This window comes from Chrysochloris asiatica, unplaced genomic scaffold (genome assembly GCF_000296735.1).
Source record: "Chrysochloris asiatica unplaced genomic scaffold, ChrAsi1.0 scaffold00074, whole genome shotgun sequence".
NCBI lineage: Eukaryota > Metazoa > Chordata > Mammalia > Afrosoricida > Chrysochloridae > Chrysochloris > Chrysochloris asiatica.
Window position 1 is genome coordinate 2,046,501 of NW_006408592.1, and position 24,335 is coordinate 2,070,835.

The 24,335-nt window shown below is 35.0% G+C and overlaps 1 protein-coding gene across 4 annotated transcripts in view; it reads left to right on the forward strand.

Moving 5' to 3' along the window:
- Positions 1 to 24,335, forward strand: part of PICALM (phosphatidylinositol binding clathrin assembly protein) — a 139,989-nt gene that overhangs the window by 110,894 nt on the left and 4,760 nt on the right. For 3 of the 4 annotated variants that reach the window (XM_006864958.1, XM_006864959.1, XM_006864961.1), the window contains 6 exons: positions 6,090 to 6,197; positions 7,550 to 7,681; positions 7,780 to 7,810; positions 7,949 to 8,048; positions 11,071 to 11,130; positions 13,449 to 13,553. In XM_006864958.1, the coding sequence (XP_006865020.1) occupies positions 6,090 to 6,197; positions 7,550 to 7,681; positions 7,780 to 7,810; positions 7,949 to 8,048; positions 11,071 to 11,130; positions 13,449 to 13,553 (536 nt within the window). Of the gene's footprint in view, positions 1 to 6,089; positions 6,198 to 7,549; positions 7,682 to 7,779; positions 7,811 to 7,948; positions 8,049 to 9,587; positions 9,612 to 11,070; positions 11,131 to 13,448; positions 13,554 to 24,335 lie in introns of all 4 variants that reach the window. The other variant, XM_006864960.1, reaches the window with a different exon arrangement.

Genomic DNA, 24,335 nt, shown 5'->3' on the forward strand with positions numbered 1-24,335 from the left:
AAGTTTGACACAAATTAGATTCTTGACTTTAGTTTTAAGAACTGAGCATGACTAAATGTATTTAAAGATGGAATTTATGAGGTCGTTTGATGGAAAGTATGTGGGCGTTTGAAGTCTAGTGGATTTGGGTTTGAATTTCAGTTCTACTACTTCCATGAGACTCCTGGTGTGGCACTGTAGGATCAGCACTGGACTGTGAACCACAAGGTCGTCAGTTCAAACCCACCAGCTGCTCCTCGGAAACCCTATACAGGGTCACTATGAGTTGGAACCGGCTTGACGGTACTTAACAACAACAGCTATTTCTTTAACTGTCTTTAAGCAAGTATTTAAGATTTCTCTGCCCATGAGAACCAAATGGATTGTCATGAGAATTACATATATATATTTAGTACAGTGCCTGGCACTAACTCTGTTATCAAAACTACTATATTAAAAAGCTATCTTAAATATATTAACCACTTTATTCTTTGATTATAGTTTTTACCTAAGTTATTTAATCATCAGATGTAATCTTGACCATTGATTGTTTTTATATTGCTTTTAAGGTTTTAAATTCCAAGTTAAATACTTTTTGACCCAGTATTTGCTATGAAAAGTTCAAGAAGTACATAAAACTTGAGTAGTCCTAATGAAAGATACAATAGTAGTAAACATGTTTTTACCTACTAGTTTATATAAATAAAGTTAACTACTTAGATAAGCTGAAAACTCCTAATAGATTTTGGAATCAAGCAAATTAGGGTTTAACTTTTGGTTCTGCCTTGGGCAAATTTTTGATCTTTGACCTTGGGGAAATTTTTAAATCTTTTAGTTTCCTCATGGATAAAATGGGGATAATAACAACTATCTCATTAGGGCTGTTGTAAGGTTTAAAAAATGCCTTGTTTGTAAAACCTTCCATAGTTTTAATTGCGCTTAATAAGTAGTAGCAGTACAAGGCTTCCCTTTTTATTTGCTTACCCCCAAATCCACAACAGCCCAGCATTCATTCATTCATTATAAACTTTTAATCTTGTACCTTTCATTTAATTTATTCTTGTCCTCTTGAGATTGCCAGACAGGGTAGTAGCTTCTAGATGCTAGTCTGTAAGCTTGTGCCATTGGTCAAAGTTTTCACTGAGCCCTCATGTAATGCTGCAAGTAGAGTAGGCAGGACAGTGCATAGATCACTTCATAAAGTTAAACTTACCTTAGAGAATCGGGGGGGGGGGGGGTGTTGATTTTTTAAATGGGGATTTTTTTTTTTTTTAATTTCTTTGCTTTAAATGATTTTTAAAAATTAAAAGTTGGCAATCCTGACAGTGTCCCCAGAAGTGGATCAGGTATAAAGGGCCATTGAGTTGATGGTATGTATAGAAATGATGATGAAAATTCTTACCCTGGAAAGTGTGTAGTATGGGCATTCATTCATCCATTTAAAAATTGTTACCTTAAGAATATATTGCTTACTTTCTTTGTAGCTAATTTTATTTTTATGTACCCACTGTTTCCCATTTGAAGAGGCTTTTAAAACTATTTCTGGATTACTTTATATCTTTTCTAACCTTTGGTGTATTTAGGTAATAGTATGTGTGCAAATCAAAAAGTACTACTACAAAATCATGGATACTTATATTAATATACTCCATCTAAGTCTATGTGGTGTTGTAGGGTAAGCACTGGACTATTTACCATAAGTAAAGTCAGCAGTTCAAACCCACTAGCTACTCCTTGGAAACCCTAAACAGGATTGCTATGAGTCAGAACCGACTTGACAACACTTAACAACAACAAATCTATATACATCTGGAGACTGTTTTCTACCTTTTCCCCCAAAGAGTCCTGTGCTCTTTGATTTGTACCACATGAGAACACTAGTTTTGGCATTCTTGACAGACTCAAATTGTGTTCCTTTTCAGTGTTTTGAGATTTGGGAACAAAAAGATACCTCAAAAAGCAAGATCAGGGCTGTAGGGTAAATGGAATTTCTCAATGAAATTCTCATAGAACCGTCCTTGGTACTATTGAAGAATAAGCTTTGTTATGATGGAAAAATATATCTCAGCACAACTTTTCTGGCCTTTTCCTCAGCAATGCAAGTTTTAATGTTCTTCAAACTTCTTCCTGATACGCTCCCATGGTCATCCTGTGTCCTTCAAGAAATTCTATCAAGATTACTCACTTGGAATTAAAAAAAAAAAAAAAATCACCATAACTTTCTTAGCTGACCTCTCTGCCTTGAATTTAACTGGCCTAGCAAATCCTCTTGTATGCCAGTTTGATTCAACCATTTTTCTTACCCTAGTGAGACTAATACAAGTATATTGCTTAGAGAACTTTTCTGTAGCCATCCACTGATTTCAGAGACATGTTTCAGTATTTTTTGAATAAGTCTGTGCATGTATGAGCTGTAACCCTACTAGTGTTACTTTTGGGCTGACCCTCATATTTTATAGTACCCTCACTGGTGTGGTATAAATCACTATGTGATCTACTACTAAGCTAAAGATTGGCAGTTTGAGCCACCCACCCGCAAGAGTTGCCCAAAAGTCACAATCATAAAAACTCTATGGAATACAGTTCCTACTTTGAATCACATGGAGTTGCCATTAAATCTACTGCAGAGGCAACTGGTTTATTGTTGATTGGGTGCATTGGTTCATTTGCTTTTCTCTTAACTCCTTATATAAAGAACCAATGTATCTACTCAGCAGACAAAAACCTATCATAATTAATTTTATGCCTATGTTATCATCACAAATTTCTGCTGTAGGGTAAGCACAGGACTGCACAGCGCAAGGTCGAAGGTTCAAACCTATCAGCTGTTCCTCAGAAACCCTATGCAGGATTGCTATGAGTTGGAATTGACTTGATGGTACAAGTTAATTCCAAGTACAAGAACTACAGTACAAGACATACATAATTATGTAGACTTAGCAATTTAATAACATTTTTAAGTGTACAGGCTGCTTAGGAATTTCTAAACTGCCAGCACACTTAAAATGTTAGTAAATTTGCTTAGCCTGTACAATTAGAAGAACCTGTTGATGAGATCTAAACACTTAATTGCTTTGTTTTAACATTTACTATTAGGTGTAGTGGTTACGAATTGGGATGCAAACCTCAGGGTCAACAGTTTAAAACTACCAGCTGTTCCATGGGAGGAAGACGAGGCTTTCTGCTCCTGTAAAGATTTACAGATTCGGAAACCCTGTACAAGATCTCTATGAGTCGGAACCGACTCCACAGCACAATAACAACAACATTATGTATAAAAAAATAGTGTTGTGTTCTCATTATATTACCACCGTCTCATAGTTAAAAGCTTTCGATTACATGAGGCTATGTTTTGTAGATGAAGTTCTGAATCTCTAGGGGCTGAAAAGAATTAAAATTAAAAAAAAAAATTGGGGGCTGTCAGATGACCAGGGAACTTTCGATTTCCGAGTTCGGATAAGCATAGAATAATTGGCACAGAAAACAAAAAAACACACAAATTCTTTCTTCTTGTGGAACGTTGTAATAACTGACACCTAAGGATTCTCCCATCTTTAAATTATATGAAGTCAGAATATTAAATAAATTTGGTATTAAAAGATCAACAACCACACCTTTAGTAAGAGTTCAACTTCTTTACTAACACAGATTTACTCTCTTCCTCTACCTCTTTTAAAGAACCTTCAGTCTGTCAGAATCTCACTTTGAATTCTTAATGTACAAAGATACTGTTATACTGAAAACTTATCTTAAAAACAAACTAACAGCAACAACAAAAAACCTGTAAAAAGTCATAAGCCAAGATTTAATGATAAGTCCAAGAAGAGTTTTTAAAAGAGGAACCAGAAAACAATGACTTATTATCAACAATTACCCACACAAGTTGGCACACGTAACTATGATTATTTTTAAAGCAGCATTTTGTATCATATGAATATTCTATAAGCCACGAACTTCTATGGACTATACATGCTTGATTTTGCTCCACAATTAAACTTTAAACCACTTTTAACTCCGAGATGGTGGTAATAAATACAGTGAGAACACAATGCCTTTTTTTCTTTTTTTTTTAATAATAGTACCTGCTGAAACAAAGTAATTAAGTCAACATTGATGAGATCTAAATACTTAATTACTTTGTTTTAAACAGGTACTATTATTAAAAAGAATAGTTTTTATAGTTGTTTGTTGTTGCTGTTAGTTTGTTTTTAAGATAAGTTTTCAGTATAACAGTATCTTTGTACATTAGGAATTCAAAGTGAGATTCTGACAGACTGATGGTTCTTTAGAAGAGAGAGGGGAATAGAGGAAATCTGTGTTAGTAGTAAAGAAGTTGAACTATTTCTAAAGGTGTGGTTGATCTTCTAATACCAGATTTATTTAACAATCTGACTTTATATAATTTAGAGATGGGAGAATCCTTGTTGTTGTTAGGTGCCATCGAGTCGGTACCAACCCATAGCAACCTTAGGCACAGCAGAACGAAACACTGCCCGATCCTGGGTCAACCTCAGTACTGTTGCCACACTTCAGTCCATCGATGCTGCCACTTGACCATTCCATCTCGTTGGGGGTCTTCTTCTTCTCTGACTCTCCACCTTATCAAACATATGATATCCTTCTCCAGCGACTGGTCCTTCCTGACAATATGTCTAAAGTATGAGAGACGCAGTTTGGCCATCTTGGCCTCCAAGGAGCACTCTGGCTGCACTTCTTCCAAAATGGATCTATTGGTTCTTTTGGCAGTCTATGGCACTTTCAATATTCTCCTCCAACACCATAACTCAGAGGTATCAATTCTTCTATGGTCATCTTTATTCACTGTCCAGCTTTCGCATGCATATGAGGTTATTGAAAATACCATGGCTTGGGTCAGGCACACCGTAGTCCTCAGACTGACATATCTTTGCTCTTCAACATTTTAAAAAGGTCTTGTGCAGCACATTTACCTAATGCAGTACATCATTTGATCTCTTGACTGTTGCTTCCGTGAGTGTTGATAGTTGATCCAAGAAGAATGAAGTGCTTGACAACTTCAATCTTTTCTCCGTTGATAAGAATGTTGTTTAGTGGTCCAGTGGTGAGGATTTTTGTTTACTTTACATTGAGATGTAATTCATACCGAAGATTGTGCTCTTTGATCTTCATCAGTAAATGTTTTAAGTCCTTTTCATTTTCAGCAAGCAGAAAGAGAATCCCTTAGTTGTCAGTTATTACAACCTTCCATAAGATGAAAGAATTTGTTTTTTTTTTGTTGTTGTTGTTGTTTTCCATGCCAAATTATTCTATGCTTATCTGAATTCAGAAATCAAAAGTTCCCTGGTCATCTGACAGCCCGAATTTTTTTGGATTTTAATTCTTTTCAGCCCTTAGAGATTCAGAACTTCATCTAGAAAACATAGTCTCATGTACTTGAAAGCTTTACAGTTATTGTTACCTCAGCATAGGCTGATCTCAGAAATCTGAATGTGGTATCTGTTTACTTAATGCCACTAGCGTCTGTGTAATGCAGGCAGAAACAAAGATTTCCTGTTTGTGTTCTGATGTGTTAGACACTAGATAAATTAGTTGTAAGTATTAAGTTGAAGTTAGAAATAACTTAACCCAAAAGTTATATACTTTTGGTTAACTGTTAAAGGAAAGAGAAATGAAAGTTGCATGGGCAGAGGGTGAGACTTCTATCTTGGAGAGATGCTACATAGATTTGTTTTTTAAGAATCCTAGTTTATTTCATTCCACATGTATATATGTTTTGTTTTTCGAAGGATCCTGGATTTTTAGATGTATTTGTTTTTAAAAATATTACCAACATACTAAACTAAAACTATACAAAGGTATGATTTATATAATAGAAACAAATTAGTAATTCTACCACAGTTACTTACTCTTTGTCAGATGATTTTATTATGGAAAAATGTAATCACCACAAAACAGTGTGGTGTCATGTAGGAAATGTTTAACTTGAAAAGGGTTGGTTTTAGGTTTCGTGTTTTGTTTTTTTGGGCTTTAGGAATTTATTGCATTTTCCATTCTATTGTCATCATTATTAAAGAGTTATACATATAGAGTCATTAAAGAATTAAACCTTTTTACAATTTGGTTTTTCTCAGGATTCACTCCTTCTCCAGTTGCACAGCCACATCCTACAACTGGCCTTAATGTTGACTTTGAATCTGTGTTTGGAAATAAATCTACAAACGTTATTGTAGATTCTGGGGGTAAGAAAAAAATTTTTTTTTTCCAGTAATAATATGTATTCTGTATAGGGAAAGATAATGCTAGTTTGAACATGTATGTTGTTACTGTTAAGTGCCATCAAGTCAGTTCCAATTCATAGCGACCCTGTATAGAGGTCAGAAAGAGCAGAAAGTCTCACAGCTAGTGAGCTTAAGCTGGCGACCTTATGGGTCACAGTCCAATGCTTATAGTACAGAGCCACTGTGCCCCTTGAACATGTATGTTTGTGCCATTGAGTCAACTCTGACTTGTAGCGACCCTGTATAGGATTTCTAAGGCTATAAATCTTTGTGGGAGGAGAAAGCCTCTTATTTCTCCCACAGAGCATCTGGTGAGCTCAAACCAACAGTCTTGTGGTTTGAAGGCTACTGCTTATCGTACAGAACCACCATGCTCCCTGAGCATGTATTGTTGTTTGTAAGTGCCGTGGAATCAGTTCCAAATCATAGCGACCCAGTAGAGGGTTTTTGAGGAGTGGCTTGTGGGTTTGAACCACCGACCTTTTGATGAACAGTTCTTACCTTACAGCGCCACAGTGAGACTTCAGGGAGTAACTATTAGCTGCTACCTTGTCCTTAATGAGTTTTGATTCTGGGAAGGTTTTGTTTCTCACAGAACTAAATAAAGGTAGATTTTTTGCTCATAAATTAGAATGTAACGTCACTTTGTTGTTATATGCCATTGAGTTGATTCTTTTTCAGGCATGACCTTATTTACCAGATGAAAATTGTAGAGTAGTATAGTAATTTCTTAGCTTTAAGTAAGAAAGGAGATAATCTCATAGTTTAGTTTCATTTGCTTTTAATGTACAAATGCCTTATATTCTGCTATATGGAGAATATTGAAAAAGGTCTATATAATATTTTTAAAAATAAAAGTAAATTAAATATCCAATATTTTAAAAAATAATTTATGTTGCTTTAGTTTACATTGTTGCTTTTCTCTTCATACAGTTTAGCCATAATGTACGTGATAGGTTATAAATATATCATTAAAGCAGATGGTAGCTATTTCAATCAGGAGAATTTGTCCATTTTCCAGTTAAGTGTTGTTGTTAAGTGTTGTAGAATTGGTTTTGACTCATAGCAACCCTGTATAAAGTTTCCAAACAGCAGCTGGTGAGCTTGAACTGCTGACCTTGAGGTTCAATCCAACCTTGTAGTCCCAGTGCATTAACTAACCCACGGCACTATTTCAGGACTCATAGTACCCAGTTTTTAAGGAACTTTTCCAGTGAACTAACAAAGAGAAATTGCAACAAAGGCCCCCTTTAGGAAGCTGTAACACCATAAAGTTCCTTACAAATCCTATTTCATCTGTTTGTAACTTTAAGGCTTTGATGAACTAGGTGGACTTCTCAAACCAACAGTGTCCTCTCAGAACCAGAGTCTTCCTGTTGCTAAACTCCCACCTAACAAGTTAGTGTCAGATGACTTGGATTCATCCTTAGCCAATCTGGTAGGCAGTAAGTATTCTTTGTTTTTTTTCCCCCTTCATTTTTAAAATTAGTTGTTTTATAAAAACGAGTCTTTCTTTAAATGCTTTCTTTTTCTCCTATACTAGATCTTGGCATTGGAAATGGAACCACTAAGAAGTAAGTGTTTTATTGATTCATCTCAGAAGTATGTGTAATGATGTCAAGTATGCACCTTAAATGCATTATTCAATCTAAATATATAAAGAAACTTTATGACTAGAGATGTTTAATAGTCTCATTTCTGTTTATTTAAAGTGATGTAAATTGGAGTCAGCCAGGTGAAAAGAAGTTAACTGGAGGATCTAATTGGCAACCGAAGGTTGCACCAACAACTGCTTGGAATGCTGCAACAATGGTGAGTTGAGAAAATTCATGATAAACTAACACATGAATAATGTAGTTAAATGTGTAGCATGAAACATTCTTAAAGTCATAGGCACAGATGGAAAGATTGCTATTGAATTTTCGAAATATAAATAATTTGCATTTCTTTGTAAGGAAGCTTATTTGACTATATTTGTCAGTTATATTTTAATAGAATAATATTTATGCCATACTGTGTAGCTGGTATTGTTTAAATAAATAATATATGGTGGTATTTTATTATAATCCTCAAATTAATCCTTTGTGATACCTATTATTACCACATTTTACAGATGGGAAAATGGAGGCACAGAGTAATCTTCCTGTGGTGACAGAGTTCTTAAGTGACTGGATGGTTGTTTAAAACTCATAGAGCCTAGCTACAGGGCATAATGCTCTGAAATGCTGACTTCATTACACTGCTATCTCAGATTTATTGCTTATTGTATGCTCATAAGGTGGTGTCAGCCCATTTTATTATCTCAGTTTTAAGATTTAAGTTACATGACTTAGCTATTTTCAAAAACAAAACAGCTAAAAAATAGCGGATTTAAATTTAAATTCATTCCTTCTAACTCTGAATGCAATGTTAGAGGATAGTAGGAGGTTAGTATGTATTATAGTTTCAGATGTGAATTATATATTAAAAATGTATAGGTGCAGATATAAATACACAGACTAATAAAGGAATATTTTTTATTTTTTAATAAATTAGTATATAATTCATGTGAAATATTAGTAGTTGGTAGACAGCAGTTAATACTGACTATTGTAATGGTGTAGGCATCTAACCGTCTAGGATTTGTATGTAAGTTGATGATATGGTAGCAATATTCATGATGCTGTGTTTTATATGGCAATGTCGATCATCTCTTAAAGATTTTGTTAGCTTTTATTTGCATTGTGTTTTAGAGGTTTTCTTTTTAATGGCTAAAGTTTACTGTTGGTGATGGGATTTGCTGGGATTCACCAGTTAGATAAACTGCTGCCTATGACATTTCTTTACATTTCTAACCTTTTTATTAATCTTTAAACACTGTCAAGGTTTAAATTTTTTTTTAAATACTTCATTTAAAAATTTTTAAAATCTGAAACAAATTAATTTGGAATTTATTAAAATGTATAATGTTATGCTATAAATTATTTAAATAACTTCACAGTTTGCTGTTTACGGCCTATGGTGGATACCATCTGATGTAACTGCTTGGTGTTAGGCTCCACTGTATTTGAACTTTTGAAACCACCGATAGATTTTATGTTTTAACAGCAGTTGTATTCATTAAAACATTGTTCATGTAAGAGACTATTGTTCTTGTAAGAAGGTGAGACCAAGGATTAAATTTCCATTGTCAACCTTGATAGTGTTTCAGAATAGATGTTCTTTCATTTGATACTGGAATTAAAAGGGATTTTAGGTAGTGAGTGAATGTACATGTGAACTAAAATGCTCTCTGTGTATTTTCTGTTGTGTAAGTACTTGTTCTAATCCAGTGTTATTGCATTATGTAATTGTTCTCCCTGGGAAAAACAGAATGGCATGCATTTTCCACAATACGTAAGTGACCAAAAACTAGCCTTTTTGCAATAAATTGGCATGCTATTAACCACTGCTATAGCAGAATCTCATAACCTTCCAGCTATTACTTGTTTTCACATTCAGATTTTCAATGTGCCAAAAATTCTTCCTAGCATCTACTGACTTCATGGGTGTGTTGCAGAATTAATTCTGATGGTGGTGGCATGGGAAATACCAATTTTTTTTCTTGCTTAATATTCCGCCATTTGCTGCCAGATGGCTGGGTGTCTGTGCGTGTATCTGTGCTGCCACTATGCACTTGATGACTTCTGAATGAAGGGAAGTGTGGATTGTGGTAATGTTTAAAGTAACAACTGCATGAAATCTTGCAGGCTTCTGCTGTACTTGGCAGTTTGTCTACTGCTCTTGCAGATTTTGGTTTTTTTAAGTAGGGAGAGACCAATAAGTATTACATGCTCACCTAAATGCTAAACTTTTATCTATTCACCGTACTGTTAATCTTTACAGTTATGCTTCATTTAACTTCTCCATGCATATGTTCAAATTGCCATATAATTTCAGTTTTTGTTTTTGTTTTAATGTTTCAACAGTGTTATTGGTCTTTCACCTGTATTCAATTTCAGTTTTCATTATAACTGTTAGAGAATGTTGTTAAGACAGCAGATATATCTAAAATGATTCTGTGCTCAGAATATATGTTTAAAAAATAAAACCAAACCCAGTGCCGTGGAGTCGATTTTAACTCACTGCAACTCTATTACAGAGCATGAATTATAGTACAAGGAACCAGGGGAACTGAAACATTTTAGTGGTGGTAGATGGTTCTTTTAAATATTCAGGCATAGAATGACTAAAATATGTAATATTCTTTCAGAGTGGTGCTTTGCAGAAAATAGTTTAATGAAATTAAAAATGGAAGTTAACCTATAAACTCTTTATAATTAGGACTCAGATTCATGCACATAATTTACTTGGTACTGGTTTGAAATCATTGGAGATTTTTAAAAAGAATGAACAAGATCCTTAGAAATTAACTTTTTGGAAGGTCAGTTATTAATTGATTTAGAATCTTTAATTTTTTTAATCCAAGTACCAAGAAAAACATTCAGTAATAATTTTTCTTGGTAAACTTTCTTTGTGATGTTGATAGGCTTTAAATTTTGGAACTTCAGGTGTTTTTTGTTTTGTTTTTTGAAAATTGTTAAAACTCAAAAATAAAAGCTCCTTAAAATTGTAGTTAACTATTTAATATAAGTTTCAGTGATATTTTTATTTTCTAATAATTAATGCTTTTCTGCTAATTAAAATATTTGTCCATTGGGCATTAGTTGACAATTATTAATGATCAAAAGTGTCACTTAACCACAGCTGTCTTAGCAATTCTTTTTAGTATAACTACAGCTATTGATTCCTTAAATTCATCTTACACACATGTGTTATATTTGTTTGTTTGTTTGTTTTTCTTTCATTGTGGCAGGCACCCCCCGTAATGGCCTATCCTGCTACTACACCAACAGGCATGATAGGATATGGAATTGTAAGTATATTTTCATACCATATTTCTATTGCAAGCATAGTTGAAAAAACATATTGTCCCTAGTGCCTAATACAGTACCTAGTATGATACACAATGATTGTATAAATATTTGTAGAATAATTGTTATGCTGTAAATACCATTTGTTAAAGTTCACTGTATTACTTGGCTTATTTTTTGCCTAGATTATTTTTGCTAGACATTTTGTACTTAATTGCAAACTCATTTAAGCAGTAATATTAATTCTAAACCTCTGTTGCTTAGACCATAAATTTAATACCAGTGAATCTTATGATCATAATATGATATGAATAGGAGAAGTTAACACTTCTTGAATTCTCTAGCAGTGAATTTAACCTAGTAAAAGCCAGAGAACTTTTCCTCTGGTGCTAATTTTTTTATAGTACTGTGAAAGTGATTTTTATAATACGAAAACAGCCCTTTAACTCTCAGGCTGCCGACAGTCCATAGTCTAGTTGGGCTTACTCTCAGTGTTCTCGCTATATGCAGATTCACTTAGATAAGAAGTGGAAGTACTGGCTTCAACCAACTGGTACATCTTTGAGGAAATTGCTGGGAGAAGGCAGCACAATGTCCCTTGGTTTTGATACTGTGGTTATTATGCATCATATGAAATCAGCTCCTTTCATATGTTTCACTGTTTTGTGGATTGGTTATTCATTGCATAAAATGGCTGCACTAAAACTCAGGCTGTAAATGTAAAATGGAGTTCTCATCTGTTTTCAAGTTTAGTTACCAAGGAAGTTCCAGTGGAAATGGCAGGGTCATTCTTCTGCTTGGTGGAAGTCAGTTGTGTTGAAGAATGGTGAACTGTAGCACCATCAGTTTTGAATATCATTATAAAGAGATTAATCAGTTTATATATGTAGTTTTGTGTGGCATTATAAAGAGATTATTGTAGTCTTGTTCTGTAAATTAATTTTAGCATTATAAGTGAAGATATTGTTGTTATGTGCTGTCAAGTAGGTTGTGACTCATATCGACCCTGTATTAGGGTGCCCAATGAGTACCTCGTGGGTTAGAATCGCTGACATTTGTGAATTCAAATGGACCTTGCAGTCCAGTGCTTATTCTACAGTTGTTGTTGTTGTTGTTGTTATGTGCCACGGAGTCGGTTCTGACTCATAGCGACCCTGTACAGGTTCCCGAGGCTGTAAATCTTTACAGAAGCAGAAAGCCTCATCTTTCTCTCGTGGAACAGCTGGTAGTTTTGAACTGCTTACCTTGAGATTCGCAGCCCGAGTCGTAACCACTACGCTACCAGAGCCCCTTTATTCTACAGTACCAACCATAAATGAAGATATACATCTAAAATTTAAGACTTATTTCTTGCTGTAATTGGCAAGATTTAGAAATGGCTAAATTGTAATCTATATCTTTTACTTCCTGTGTTTTGCCAAGGAAATGTTCAGAGCCATCTGTGTCTTCAACTAGGAATCACAAATAGTTGCCTAACTGGACACTATAGAATTTCATAACACTAGAAAAAGCAGAAGTCTACTTAAAAGGCACAATAGAACTTCTGTTGTGTTCACTGGAGTGGTGAATTTTAAAGAAACATTGTTAGTTGAGATTCTATATTCAGTTACTTAGGAATTTGTGTATAATCTAAGCCTCTTGGTTCACCCTAAAAATATCTGAAATGAAAGAACCATCAAGAGCAAATGTCTTGGAAGAACCGCCTTTACTTGTGATCACTTCAATAAAGGAATAAAAACGTGATTTGCTATACAAAGACATTTTCTTTTAAATGCCTTAGAGTTTTGTAGTTTCAGGTTCTCTCTGTGTCTAACACTGGTATCTTTGGGAATGTTGGAGTTTTATTATGGAAATTATTTGGTGTGCTGTGGAGTCCGTCCGTCGTAAAGCTCAAAGGTTGCAACTCATCACAGCTCTTCAAATAGAATACCTTATTAGTCGTTGTCGCATCCTTTAAAAAATGAGTATAGTAAAGATTTTCCTTTAAAAAAAAGTACTCTTAAGCAAATTATCAGCTGTTAATTTTACCTGCATTCAGAGGAATTTTTCCCTTGAGTCAAAGCAGAAGTGCTATATTTTTCATCCCATTGACCCTTGTTTGTTGATGTTAAGTGCCATTGAGTCCCAACTCATAGTGATCCTGTCCAGGGTTTCTAGGGAGCGGCTAATGAGTTTGAACTGCCAACCTTGTGATTCAGACTGACCTTATGGTCCAGTGTTTATCCTAGAGCGCCACACCAGGACTTCCTTGTTTACTTACTCATAATAAGGAAGATCTGAATCAACATCTTTTAACTTGGTGTCCTTTCATTTTTTTTAGCCTCCTCAAATGGGAAGTGTACCTGTAATGACACAACCAACCTTAATATACAGCCAGCCTGTCATGAGACCACCAAACCCCTTTGGTCCTGTATCAGGAGCACAGGTACTACATGCTACATGTAGCTATTTTTATGTGTTTGTTGATTTGGAAAGGATAATGAAATACTGGAAAATCTTTTTAATGTCTTTTGTACATAAAAGTGTTTACGAATATTATTTGGAGGGAAAAGACCAAGTATAAGATGGAAAATTCTTGACATGTATGTAGTTAGTGCACCTAAGAGTGTGACGTATATAAATTAAGGAACTTGTTTTCTATGGATGGATCCGGAATGCTAGCCTTTGTGAACCCTAGAAACCATTAACTCAGAGCTCCAGCTTCTTGGTTAACAATTTGAGGGATGCTACTTCAAGAATATTGCCCTTGAGATGTTTGTAAAACTATTGATAAATCTCTAAAAAGTTGTGAATGTTAGTTTTTATTAGATAACTTCTTGCTACTGAGAATTATATTTTAAAACAACCAGAAAAGAGGGGAAAAAGTCTTGAACTTTGTGCTGACCTAATTTTTCTGATCGAGAGACTTCACTCTTCAGATTTTTCTAAAGTTCCCTCTCTGATTTCCTGAAAATTCATTGTAAATATTGCTTCTTTGTTTTTCATCCCATTGTTGTTGGTATTGTGGAGAATTTAGATTATTGCTATTTTTAAGTGTTTACCGGTTATGATTAGGAAAGGAAACATAAGTTACTTGATTTCTTCTCTGGTGTCATACTATGATCAGTGAAATCCTTGTGAAGTGATGGGGTGACATCCTTTTTGTGGTGTGGCTCTGCTCTTACTATTTGAGAATTAGACATAGTTAATGATAAGAAATTGTAAAAACACCCGTCCTTTTCTTTGCGTTTCTTTTTTTTCTTAACTCCTGCTTTTCTTAAATTGCTTCAGATGTGGATTCATTTGTTACTTATGTATTCAGTGTTTATGTGAAAACATTCGTTTGAGCATTTGGTAATGGACTTATTATTCTTTTTCCATATGAATGCATGCTATATTTTATATTTACCAATGCATTAGTGTTACATTGCTAAAATAAATTTTTATTGATCTAGTTAGAATATTGTTGTTGTTAAGTGCTGTGGATTCGGTTCCAGTTCATAGCGACCCCTGTATAAGGTTTCTGAGGAGAGGCTGGTGAGTTTGCACTGCCACCTTTGCAGTTAGCAGTCCAGTGTTTATTCTCCAGCACCACACCAGGACACCAGTTTGAATATATGCTATATGTCTTTCGTAGATGAATAAAGCATAGTGACTCTCAGTTTTCAGCCTTTAAAAATTATTTTTGGTAAATAATTTAGTATGTTTTTTGTTGTTGCAAATATATACAGCACAGCATACACCCAATTCAACAATTTTTATATGTATTTTTCAGCCTCATTGACTAATGAAGTCATTTAATAATTTGGCGTCTGTTGATTGGGAATAGATAGTAAGTTTCTGATAGTATTTTCAATGAAGATAACTGGGAGTCAGGATAACGAATGGAATACTTTTTCAAAATTGATTGCTTTTGTGCATTTACTTTTATAAAATAGATTAGGGTAGGTATAGTTCTCTTTCTCTTCTTTTAGTAGCAATAATTCTGATTACCAGTTTAACTTGATTTTGATAACCTTTGAAAAAGCATATTGATGAATTTCCTACCTATCATTATAACTGTTTTCTTGAGATTATACAATTATAAATTTTCTTGTGTCCTTCAGATTTATTTTGGGTATTCATTCTTTTAGCTTCAGAATATCATTTATTTTTATAATCTAATTTGGTTTTCTGCTTGAGGAGACTAAGTGACAAGAAGTTTAATGTAGCTAAAAAAAAAACAAAAAAAAACTGTAGTCCAAAGCTATAAAAAAAAAAACTGTAGTCCAAAGCTATAAACTTACTAGAACCTACTGACAAAAATTTTTCTCTTGACATGTAGCTAAATTGTGCACTGATTCTGTGTCTTGTCTTATAGGCTTTTGTGTCAGAAACCAAGAATATGTTACCTTACACTTAATACCTTACAGTTTCCAAGCAGTTTCATGTACATTGTCTCACCTGATTCTCAAAACAACCTTTAAGGTAGATGGGCCTGGTTACCACTCTGTTTTATAGATGAGGAAGAATGCGACATGGAAATGTTCTCCACTTTCATACATACATGTTGACATAGAACTACTTCTCAGGCACCCTGATTCATTTGAGCACACTGCCTCTCTATCATTGGAACAAAATCCAGATGACTGCTATTGAGCAGCCTTTCTCTAGTCAGCAATGAGAACTGCTCCATATATTTTTGGGGCATTCTCACTGAATTATAAACCAGCATTTACACATTTAAGATGCAGTGATGATGGTGGACAAAAATGTCCTCTGCAGGTTAGCATAATACCTTCAACCTTTAATGAGTTTGTTAGTTTGTTGATATGGTTAAAGGCAGTCTTAGTTAAAATCTACCTTAATTTTTTTTCTGGTTTCTAGCGTCTGCTCTTAACTCAGTTTTATATTTTGTTGTCTCCTAAAATCCATACAGCCAAACAAATGCCAGATTTACCAAGAGCAGAAAAGAAACAGTGACAGACATGCTTTTTTCTAATGAATTTATGTCCAAAGAGAAGAAAATGAGAACATTAGGATGGTGTTTATAGTTGAGCAGTCAAGTTTAAAATGAGTACGTTATGTATCCTAGCTGCAATTGAATTTACTTCAACTCAGGATAACCTAGAAACAACAGCACAGGCCTGTCATTCTCACTCACCAGCCTGTTGGAGTCCACTGCTCTGCTAATTAGGACAGTTCATTGCACCGAGGAGCTCCCATGCCCTCCTAGGCTCTTTGCTTTGCCAAAAATGATGGCTTCCTCTAGCAGATGATCCCTCCTAGTGACGTGTCCAGTGCAGATGAATCAGTATGATTGTTTTTCTGAAATCGGTAAGGTTTTCATTGACTAGTTTTTGGAAGTAGAGCTCAAGACCTATCTTCCTAGTCTGTTTTTCTTTGGAAGCACTACTAAAAGCTGTCCACATGAAAGCTTACCATTTTCATTGTGTGACTTCCGCTCTTCTCTGACCTCTCATTTTACTACAGTACATAACCATTGTCATAGATACCTTATAACAGTGTACAAAATTGATTTTAATTTACTAATAATTACTCTACGGTGAACTACGACTCTTACCTGAGGAATGAAAAACACCTCTTATTTTATGATAGCTTGATTTTTAAAATTGTTTTTTAAAATTCAGTCTTCAAAGGAGATGAGATTTTTGCACGCGTTAATTTTAAATGCTACTTGGCCAGTATTAATGTTGTCCACTCAGTACTAGTTGTAACCAAAATAAATTTTCTTAGTAAATTTCCTTTTTAGTTCTCTCTTTTTTTATTCAAATTAATTCAAAATACCTTTTACATTATAAAGTACATTATACATTGCAAAGTAAATGATAGTTGAAATGAAAGATGAAATTCCATCAAAATAGAATTTTTCCAATCAAACAGCTGTGGCCCAAAATCCTTCCTTCCTCCTTGTTTTCTCTTGGGAGCCATTACTAATCTAGATGGCAGTTTGTAGCTTCTGGTCTCTTGCCTAATGCTGTTAAATCAAGTTAATATTTTTTAGAGTACTGCAACTCTTCAAGACATACGTATCTTATTGGCACTTAGTGGGTCATTCTAAAGAGTATACTGTGCATTATACCTTTTCTCTAGCTTACTCTAAGTGCTGTATTTTTCACTTGCCTAATGAGAAAGAAGCTAATACTTTTTAGATGGTGATTAACTCAGACTTTATTCTGTTCTTTAGGAAATTGCCTTAACTTAGTAGACTATATTGTGTAAGTGTTAATTGCTTAAAAATTAACATTATATTTTTGTTTTGTGCCTAATACTGGAGGCACAGTTATTTGTTTTTTAAAATATGATGTACATTAGTACCTCTTTCTACATGTTTAATTACATGGGAAATACTAAGTTCCTGTGGGGTTTTTTTAAATCACTTTTATCTGAGCTGCTTCAGAGTCTTGTTTACTATTTGGTTGTTATACTATAGGTGCTAATATATCTATTGATTTATTTGAGGAGGATGGGAATTTTTCTTACTAATGAGTTGTATAAATTGGAATGCCCATTTCTGACATTCACATTTATAGTTTATAGTTTTATAAACTCATTCTACATTTGTAAAACACAGTTATGATGTTAAGCATGGAAATAGTCTCATGGTTAGTTTCAGATTTATTTTGAATTCATTGTGATTTGAAGTGGCACTTTGTTTTATTGAAGATGTATATGGCATGTCTTGGTGTCTTTGAAGGGGAAGTGGTTATTTTGTCTTACCACTTTCTTATATGAGAAATTCACACATTCCACTATCAGTCTACCTATTTTCCCAAAAGTGTATGAAAACTGGGCATTTACTTTCAAAAACAAATATTGTTGGTGTTTCTTATTGGCATTACACATTTTTTTAAGGGAGAATTGTCTGGCATTTTATTCATGGAGTATTTAGCTAAAGATCCAAAATGGTGTGCTGTTTGTTTGTAGTGGTCAATTTTAAGTAAGTCTGACATCAGTTAAGTGTCTGAAAGAAAACAATGGCTTGTTGTGAGTGCCTTTTTTACCCTTCTAAATGGAGACACTGTTGGTTTTAGGTATTGGAATAATTTATGTCTTTAAAAAATGGTCTTTTAATGACCTCCTTGTATGTAGGCATTAATGGCTCTCTTGGTTTTTAGGCTTAAGGTCCCCCCTGCTCCCCTTGCTTTTTTGGTGTGTGAATTTGGCAGTGCATGGTCTGTCAGCTGATCTGCCCAGCTGGATTTCTGTGAAGAACGCCTTTGAACTTGTCAGCAGTGTGTTGTATTCATTCGTCCATGTGTACTTTGGGAACTGAAATTTAGCGCTGAAGATGATAACTGGTTCTAAAGCCCCCAGTGTATACCAGAATGAGAAAAAAACAAGAATTCTAGAAGTCCTGTCTGCTGATTATCATTGTTAATAAAAACACCTGATAAATATACCTTAATTTACTCTGGGTATTTGCTGGTGACATTCTAAAAAGTGGAAATTTCTTGCCTTGGAACCAGAAAATGCTGTTAAAATCTTGGGTGACCAAGAAGTTCTACAAAATCTTCATGGTGAACATTTTTGATGATATGTAGAAAACATGTATGAAAGTAAGTCAAAAAGTATTTCTGTAAAACCATAGAAACCTTTATTAAACAAAATATCAAAATGTGAAACTCTTATTTCTCAACATACCTTCCATCTAGGTCTAGACACTTTCTGAAAGCATTGTATCCATTCTATATCCCTTCCCCAGAGAATTCTTTGCTTTTCAATTTACACCACGTCAAAATGGCAGTTTCGCCATCCTTGAGGGACTCAAATTGTGTTCCCTTGAAATGTTCCTTGAGTTTAGGGAAGAAAAAAACTTGAATGGGCAAGATCAGGGCTGGAAGGTAGATATGGGGCAAGGCTTCCCAACATAAGTCTTGTAGAAGAGTCCTTGCTGTTCTTGAAGAATGAGCAGGAGCACTGTCATCCTGGAGAAAAATGCCTTGGCATCTTTTGAACCTTTTCTCACCAGTTTTCTTAAGACGTCTTCATAACAAGTCCCATGATTGTCCCTTGCCCGTTGAGAAAATCTACCAAGATTACTTTTATTAAGAGTCTCCAACAGTAGTCTCCAAAGCTGACCTCTGCCTTAAAATCAGTGGTTTAGGAAGATACCCACTTTAGTTTTGTTAAAAATTAGTATTAGCCCTGACCTCAAAATAATAGTATTAGCCCTGACCTCAAAATAATTTTTTTCCATGATACAAAAAATAACCTTTTTTTTTTTAAAGGCACCCTACCCTAATACAAGATTAAGGAGTCCTGGTATGGTGCTGTCAGATAAGCGCTAGACCGCAGTTGCTCCTCAAAAACCTACACAGTGTTGCTGCCGTGAGTTGGAACCAACTCCATGGTACTTAACAACAACAAGACTTAGGAGCCCTGGTAGCGTAGTTGGGCTGCTAACCGCAAGTTAGGCACTTTGAGTCCACCAGGCACTCCATGGGAGAAAAATGAGACAAAGATTTATAGCCTCAGAAACCTCATACAAGGTAGCTGAGGCGGAATCAACTCCACACCACGCTACCACCACCACCAAGACTGAGACAATTGTATCACTAAGAGAATATACTTACAGTCATCCACTGATCAGAGGGACATATATGTAAGCATGTTTTGTTTGGAATAAACCTATGCATGTATGAACTGGAACCCTGGTAGCAAAACATTTTGATTTAATTCTCTGGGAAGCACTGAGACACTTTAGTTATATAACATTTACTAGAGCAGTCCTGTTTTAAAAAATAAAGTACTTTTCTCCTTTCACTTTGATTTTTTTTTTTTTACAAATAAAATATGGCCATAAATTCTAGCTGAATTTAAATTCACTGAAATTTGGGGTGGCAGAGATCAGGAAAAAGAACCAGCCTTGGAGTCGGCATATCTGCACTGGAGTCTTATCTACTCACTAAACCATATGTGTTTCAGGACAAGTTGTCTACACTCAACTTTGATGACCCTGAGTTTCTTTATCTGTGAAATGATCATAGTCCCTTGTGTAAGTCATAGGACGGGAGTAAAGATCAAATATAAAGTCTTGAATTTGACTTAAGAATATTGTATTTCTTTACTGGTGATCATGCGGAATGCTTTTTTAATTTAGAAATTCTATTTACTCCACAAGCTTTATGTAGTTTTAGTAAAAAAACAATGAAAATAAGACACCATTTCAAAGTCTAAACCCTTCCATCCTTTCAAATACAAGAGATCTGAAAATTGTATATGTCAGGTGGAAGAACAAGATAAAATTATGAACGAGCCATGACATTTCAAAATACAAAAAATTTATATAACTTGAAGGATCCTTCCTGGAACTAGTTAATTGCCTTTATAAAAGAAAGGGGGGGGGGGTGGACAGAATAGAATAAAATTTCAGAAGTCCTTTATTAATTGACGTTTCAAAAAAAAAAACTAGTGCCTTGTACTCAGATATTGTACTTGTTCCCCAATTTAAATTTAATACATTTTGTTGTCTTGATTGTAAATAATTCATGGTTTATTATTTTGAAACCTTAAATACGACTTGTGTGACCTGTAGGAAAAGCACTGAACTGCTAATCACAAGGTCAGCAGTTCAAATCTACCAGCCATTCCTCAGACACCCTATGCAGGGCTGCTGTGCACTTAACAACCACAACAAGTATCAATAGTATCTGCTGGTATCTTTTAAAATCATAGAATTCTCTAATTTTTAGTGGAAACCCAGTTTATAACTTGTGTAAAAGCAGGTGCCAGGATCACCCCCCTTAACCAAGCTAGTGACATATTTCCAAATAAATACCAACTTATGTGGTACAATGTAGTTACATTTGACTCTTATTTTGGTCTCCTGATAGTACAAGTTGGCATAAACTTTGGTTTTTATTTTCTTTGATTTTTGAGGCAACTGAAATTGAAATCTGTTGTAAATCAGCAATGAGTACTTTGACTAAGTCAGTTTTTACGATTCCCATTCATCAAATGGAACTTTAAAAGGACCTCTCTTAACCTTTGGAAAAGCACTCCTTATATAGGGAAAAATTTTGTTTTTATTTTAAACTCAGATCAGTTAATAATAAGAGATTCTTGTAGTATTGGCCTCCTATGATTTTAGGGGAGTCATGATGTGGCTTTGCATGATAATGCACTGGACTGCAAGGTCAGTTTAAACTGCAAGGTCAGCCATTTAAACCCACCAGCTGCCCCTTGGAAACCCTATACAGGGTCTCTGTGGGTCAGAATCAACTCGACGGCACTTAACGATTTTAGGAAATCTTGTAATCTGTTTTCTTTCTTCAATTTGGTTCTTATCAACTCAAGTTTAGGTTGTCATAATTCCAGTGATATGATTTAAGACGTTATTTTTGAACGATACAGTTCTTCTCTGTTAATGTTTTTAAGTCATTGTAGACTTTACTAGTAATCTTCAGTTTTAGAAAAGTTTAAATACAATGTATTGTCAAAGACAATGTTCCTATGCCACTGTCTTACATCTCCTAAAATAAGATGGGTGCTTTGAGGGTGTCAGGGCTAATGCTGCCATACATTTGTGATGGTAATGATGGACAAAGCCTACAGTGGGCTATGTTGAGCACAAATCCAAAAAGCAGAAATCAGAGGCATTTGACACAACCTCAAGAGCTGTCTCTCTACATGTGCGCTCCAGAGAAATCGCCTGTCTTTATACTTTACAAAGACGGTTTGATGAATAGCATTGTCTTTAACATTATTTATATCCCTATGCAACTGGATTCAAATACACCACTAGTGGCTTGGCTGTGGCCAAACATTATCCAAAAACAACTTAAAGTGTAACTCAGTTTTACAGCTACTGTCTCTGTGGAATCCTCTTAGAGATGTGGTCTCTAAATAAATTTGGGTCGTACATACATATCAGGAAAATGCTGTAACCCTTCACTCTCTGTGTATGTGTATCTAATTATAAATTATATTCATATACTCTTAGAGTAATAGGTTGGGTACTTTTAAAACCATGTTGGAAATAGAAAATCAAAGAGAGTTCTCATAATTTCTTTTATCCCACTTCAGAGACTATGGCTATCACCAAAAAGCATTGTTATAAGCTTTGGAATGCTTACACAATGTAAATCACTGCTAATAGCTGAACAAGAGACAGGTAAAATGTTACCTGTACCTGAAAGTGTGGTTTCATATAGTTGATGGCAGCATAAGAATTCTTACAAGAGTTCACTGAATTGTACTTGCAGAAATTGTTGAATTGATGTATGTTCTGCTGTGTATATTCTCCACAATAGCAACATAAAATGAATTACATAAATAAATAGAATCCTTTTGAGAGAAACACAGAGCTGAGAGCATAGTGCAAGAGTAGCACAGATTTGATAGCATTTGGGACCTTAGATAAAGTAGGTGAAAATTCTATCATAATCAATGGGAAAGATTGAACTAATATTTGAGGAGTCCTGATGTGGCGCTGTAAGCGCTTGACCACAACCCATCTGCCTGTCCTTGAAAACCATATATACATGGTCACTGTGAGTCGGAAGCGACTTGACGGCACTTAACTACAACAATATTTGACAGGCAATGTGCTAAATACTTTATATATTTTTATTCCTCAATGCAGCTATAAATGGAGGTACTTACCTGAGTCTCTACAGTACTGCTATTTGCTGTCCATGCTTTTGAGGGACTGAAAAACTCAGATGTAAAGATGTAATAAAGTTGATGATTGTTTCAGAATTTTAGGAACAGCCAATGATGATATGTCAGAAGTTGCTTCTGCATATCCAGTCCTTTATGATACCTGTACTTTGTCTTTGCTATACTAAATACAGTACAACAAAAAAATAAGTGATAAACACAAAGATATTTCTTTTGTTAATGTTAGGTGTTGTTTTTTTTTAAATTGCAGTATATTTTTCTTTAAAGGCTGATTAATGTAGAAGAAAGAATAGAAGAATTTCAGCTAAGAGTTGCCATCACTAAGTACTTATACATTTATTTTTATTTATATACTGCTCGTACTTCTTGATAATTTTCCTATAAAGTGAGGAAGACTAGTCATGTCTAAATTAGACCAGTAAGACTGATCGTTCTATTTAAAAGACGCATTCATTTGTGGTGTAAACCCACCAAGTCAGTTGTCCTTGGGTTGATTCTAACTCATGGCCACTCCATTTGTGCAGAATGGCACTGTGGCCCCCCTTACCCCCACCCCCACCCCCATCCCCCCGTAGGACTTCCAAGGCTGTGATCCTCCAGAGGCAGATTACCAGGCCTCTCTGCTGTTCAAGGCACATCTGGGTGGATTCCAAGCCTGTGGATTAATGGTCGATCACTTTAACAATTTGCACCACCCAGTAACTACATTTGTGATATAGGTCTATTTAATTTGGAAAAAAGTAAAAAGGATTCTAGTTTTTTTTAGCTCTGGGAATTTTGGTATAGAGAAATAAATGGTTAGGCAGGGTTTTTATACCGATTTTGATGTTGGCATATTTGCAGTAGAATTTGACTAGGGAGGTGATTATAATTTGCCTTATGCTGACTTGTAAAATTTGGTGATTTTACAATTAATGATAGTTACGGGGTGTTTTTTGTTGTTGTTGATTTATTCTCCAGTGCTTCATCCTTGCCTTTTTATGTTCCTTAGCAACCCTACATGGTTTTGAATTTATTTGAAATAATGCTAAGCAAAGGAGCACCAGCCCTTTTTAGTTTCCAGATATTCTCAAGCTTTAAAAACCCTGCTTTTTTCCTGTGAGGACCTCATTGCTTCTTCATGCTCCTTTGCTCTTCCTGCTTTCATTACGCAGTGGTTGAACTATGCAGTGTATTACCTTTCCTTCTCTTCCCTTATTTATTCCCTGGGCTAATTCTCTAGTCTGCAAGACCAGGACCAAGTACCAGGTGTCCTCAAGGGCTGCTGGGTGGCCCGGTCCTTGGAGCTCTCTGCAGTAAGCCAAACTAGCCTAGGCCATAGTTTCATCTCCTTGAGATAGCTATTGAGAATGTGAAACTTAATGCAGGGATATTAAATCTTATTTTATCATTGATAGTGTCTATCATGTTAAAATTAGATATATATATATATGCATCAAACATCTGTATGTATGTTACCAATTTAGGAGACTGGGAAAAACATTAGGTAGAAATCAGCACCTTTCCCCCCACAGGAAATTGATCCTCTTCAGCAGTGAGTAAGTCTGAAAGAATAATCACCCACAGCACTGTCACATATTGAGAAGAGAAATGTTACTCTGCC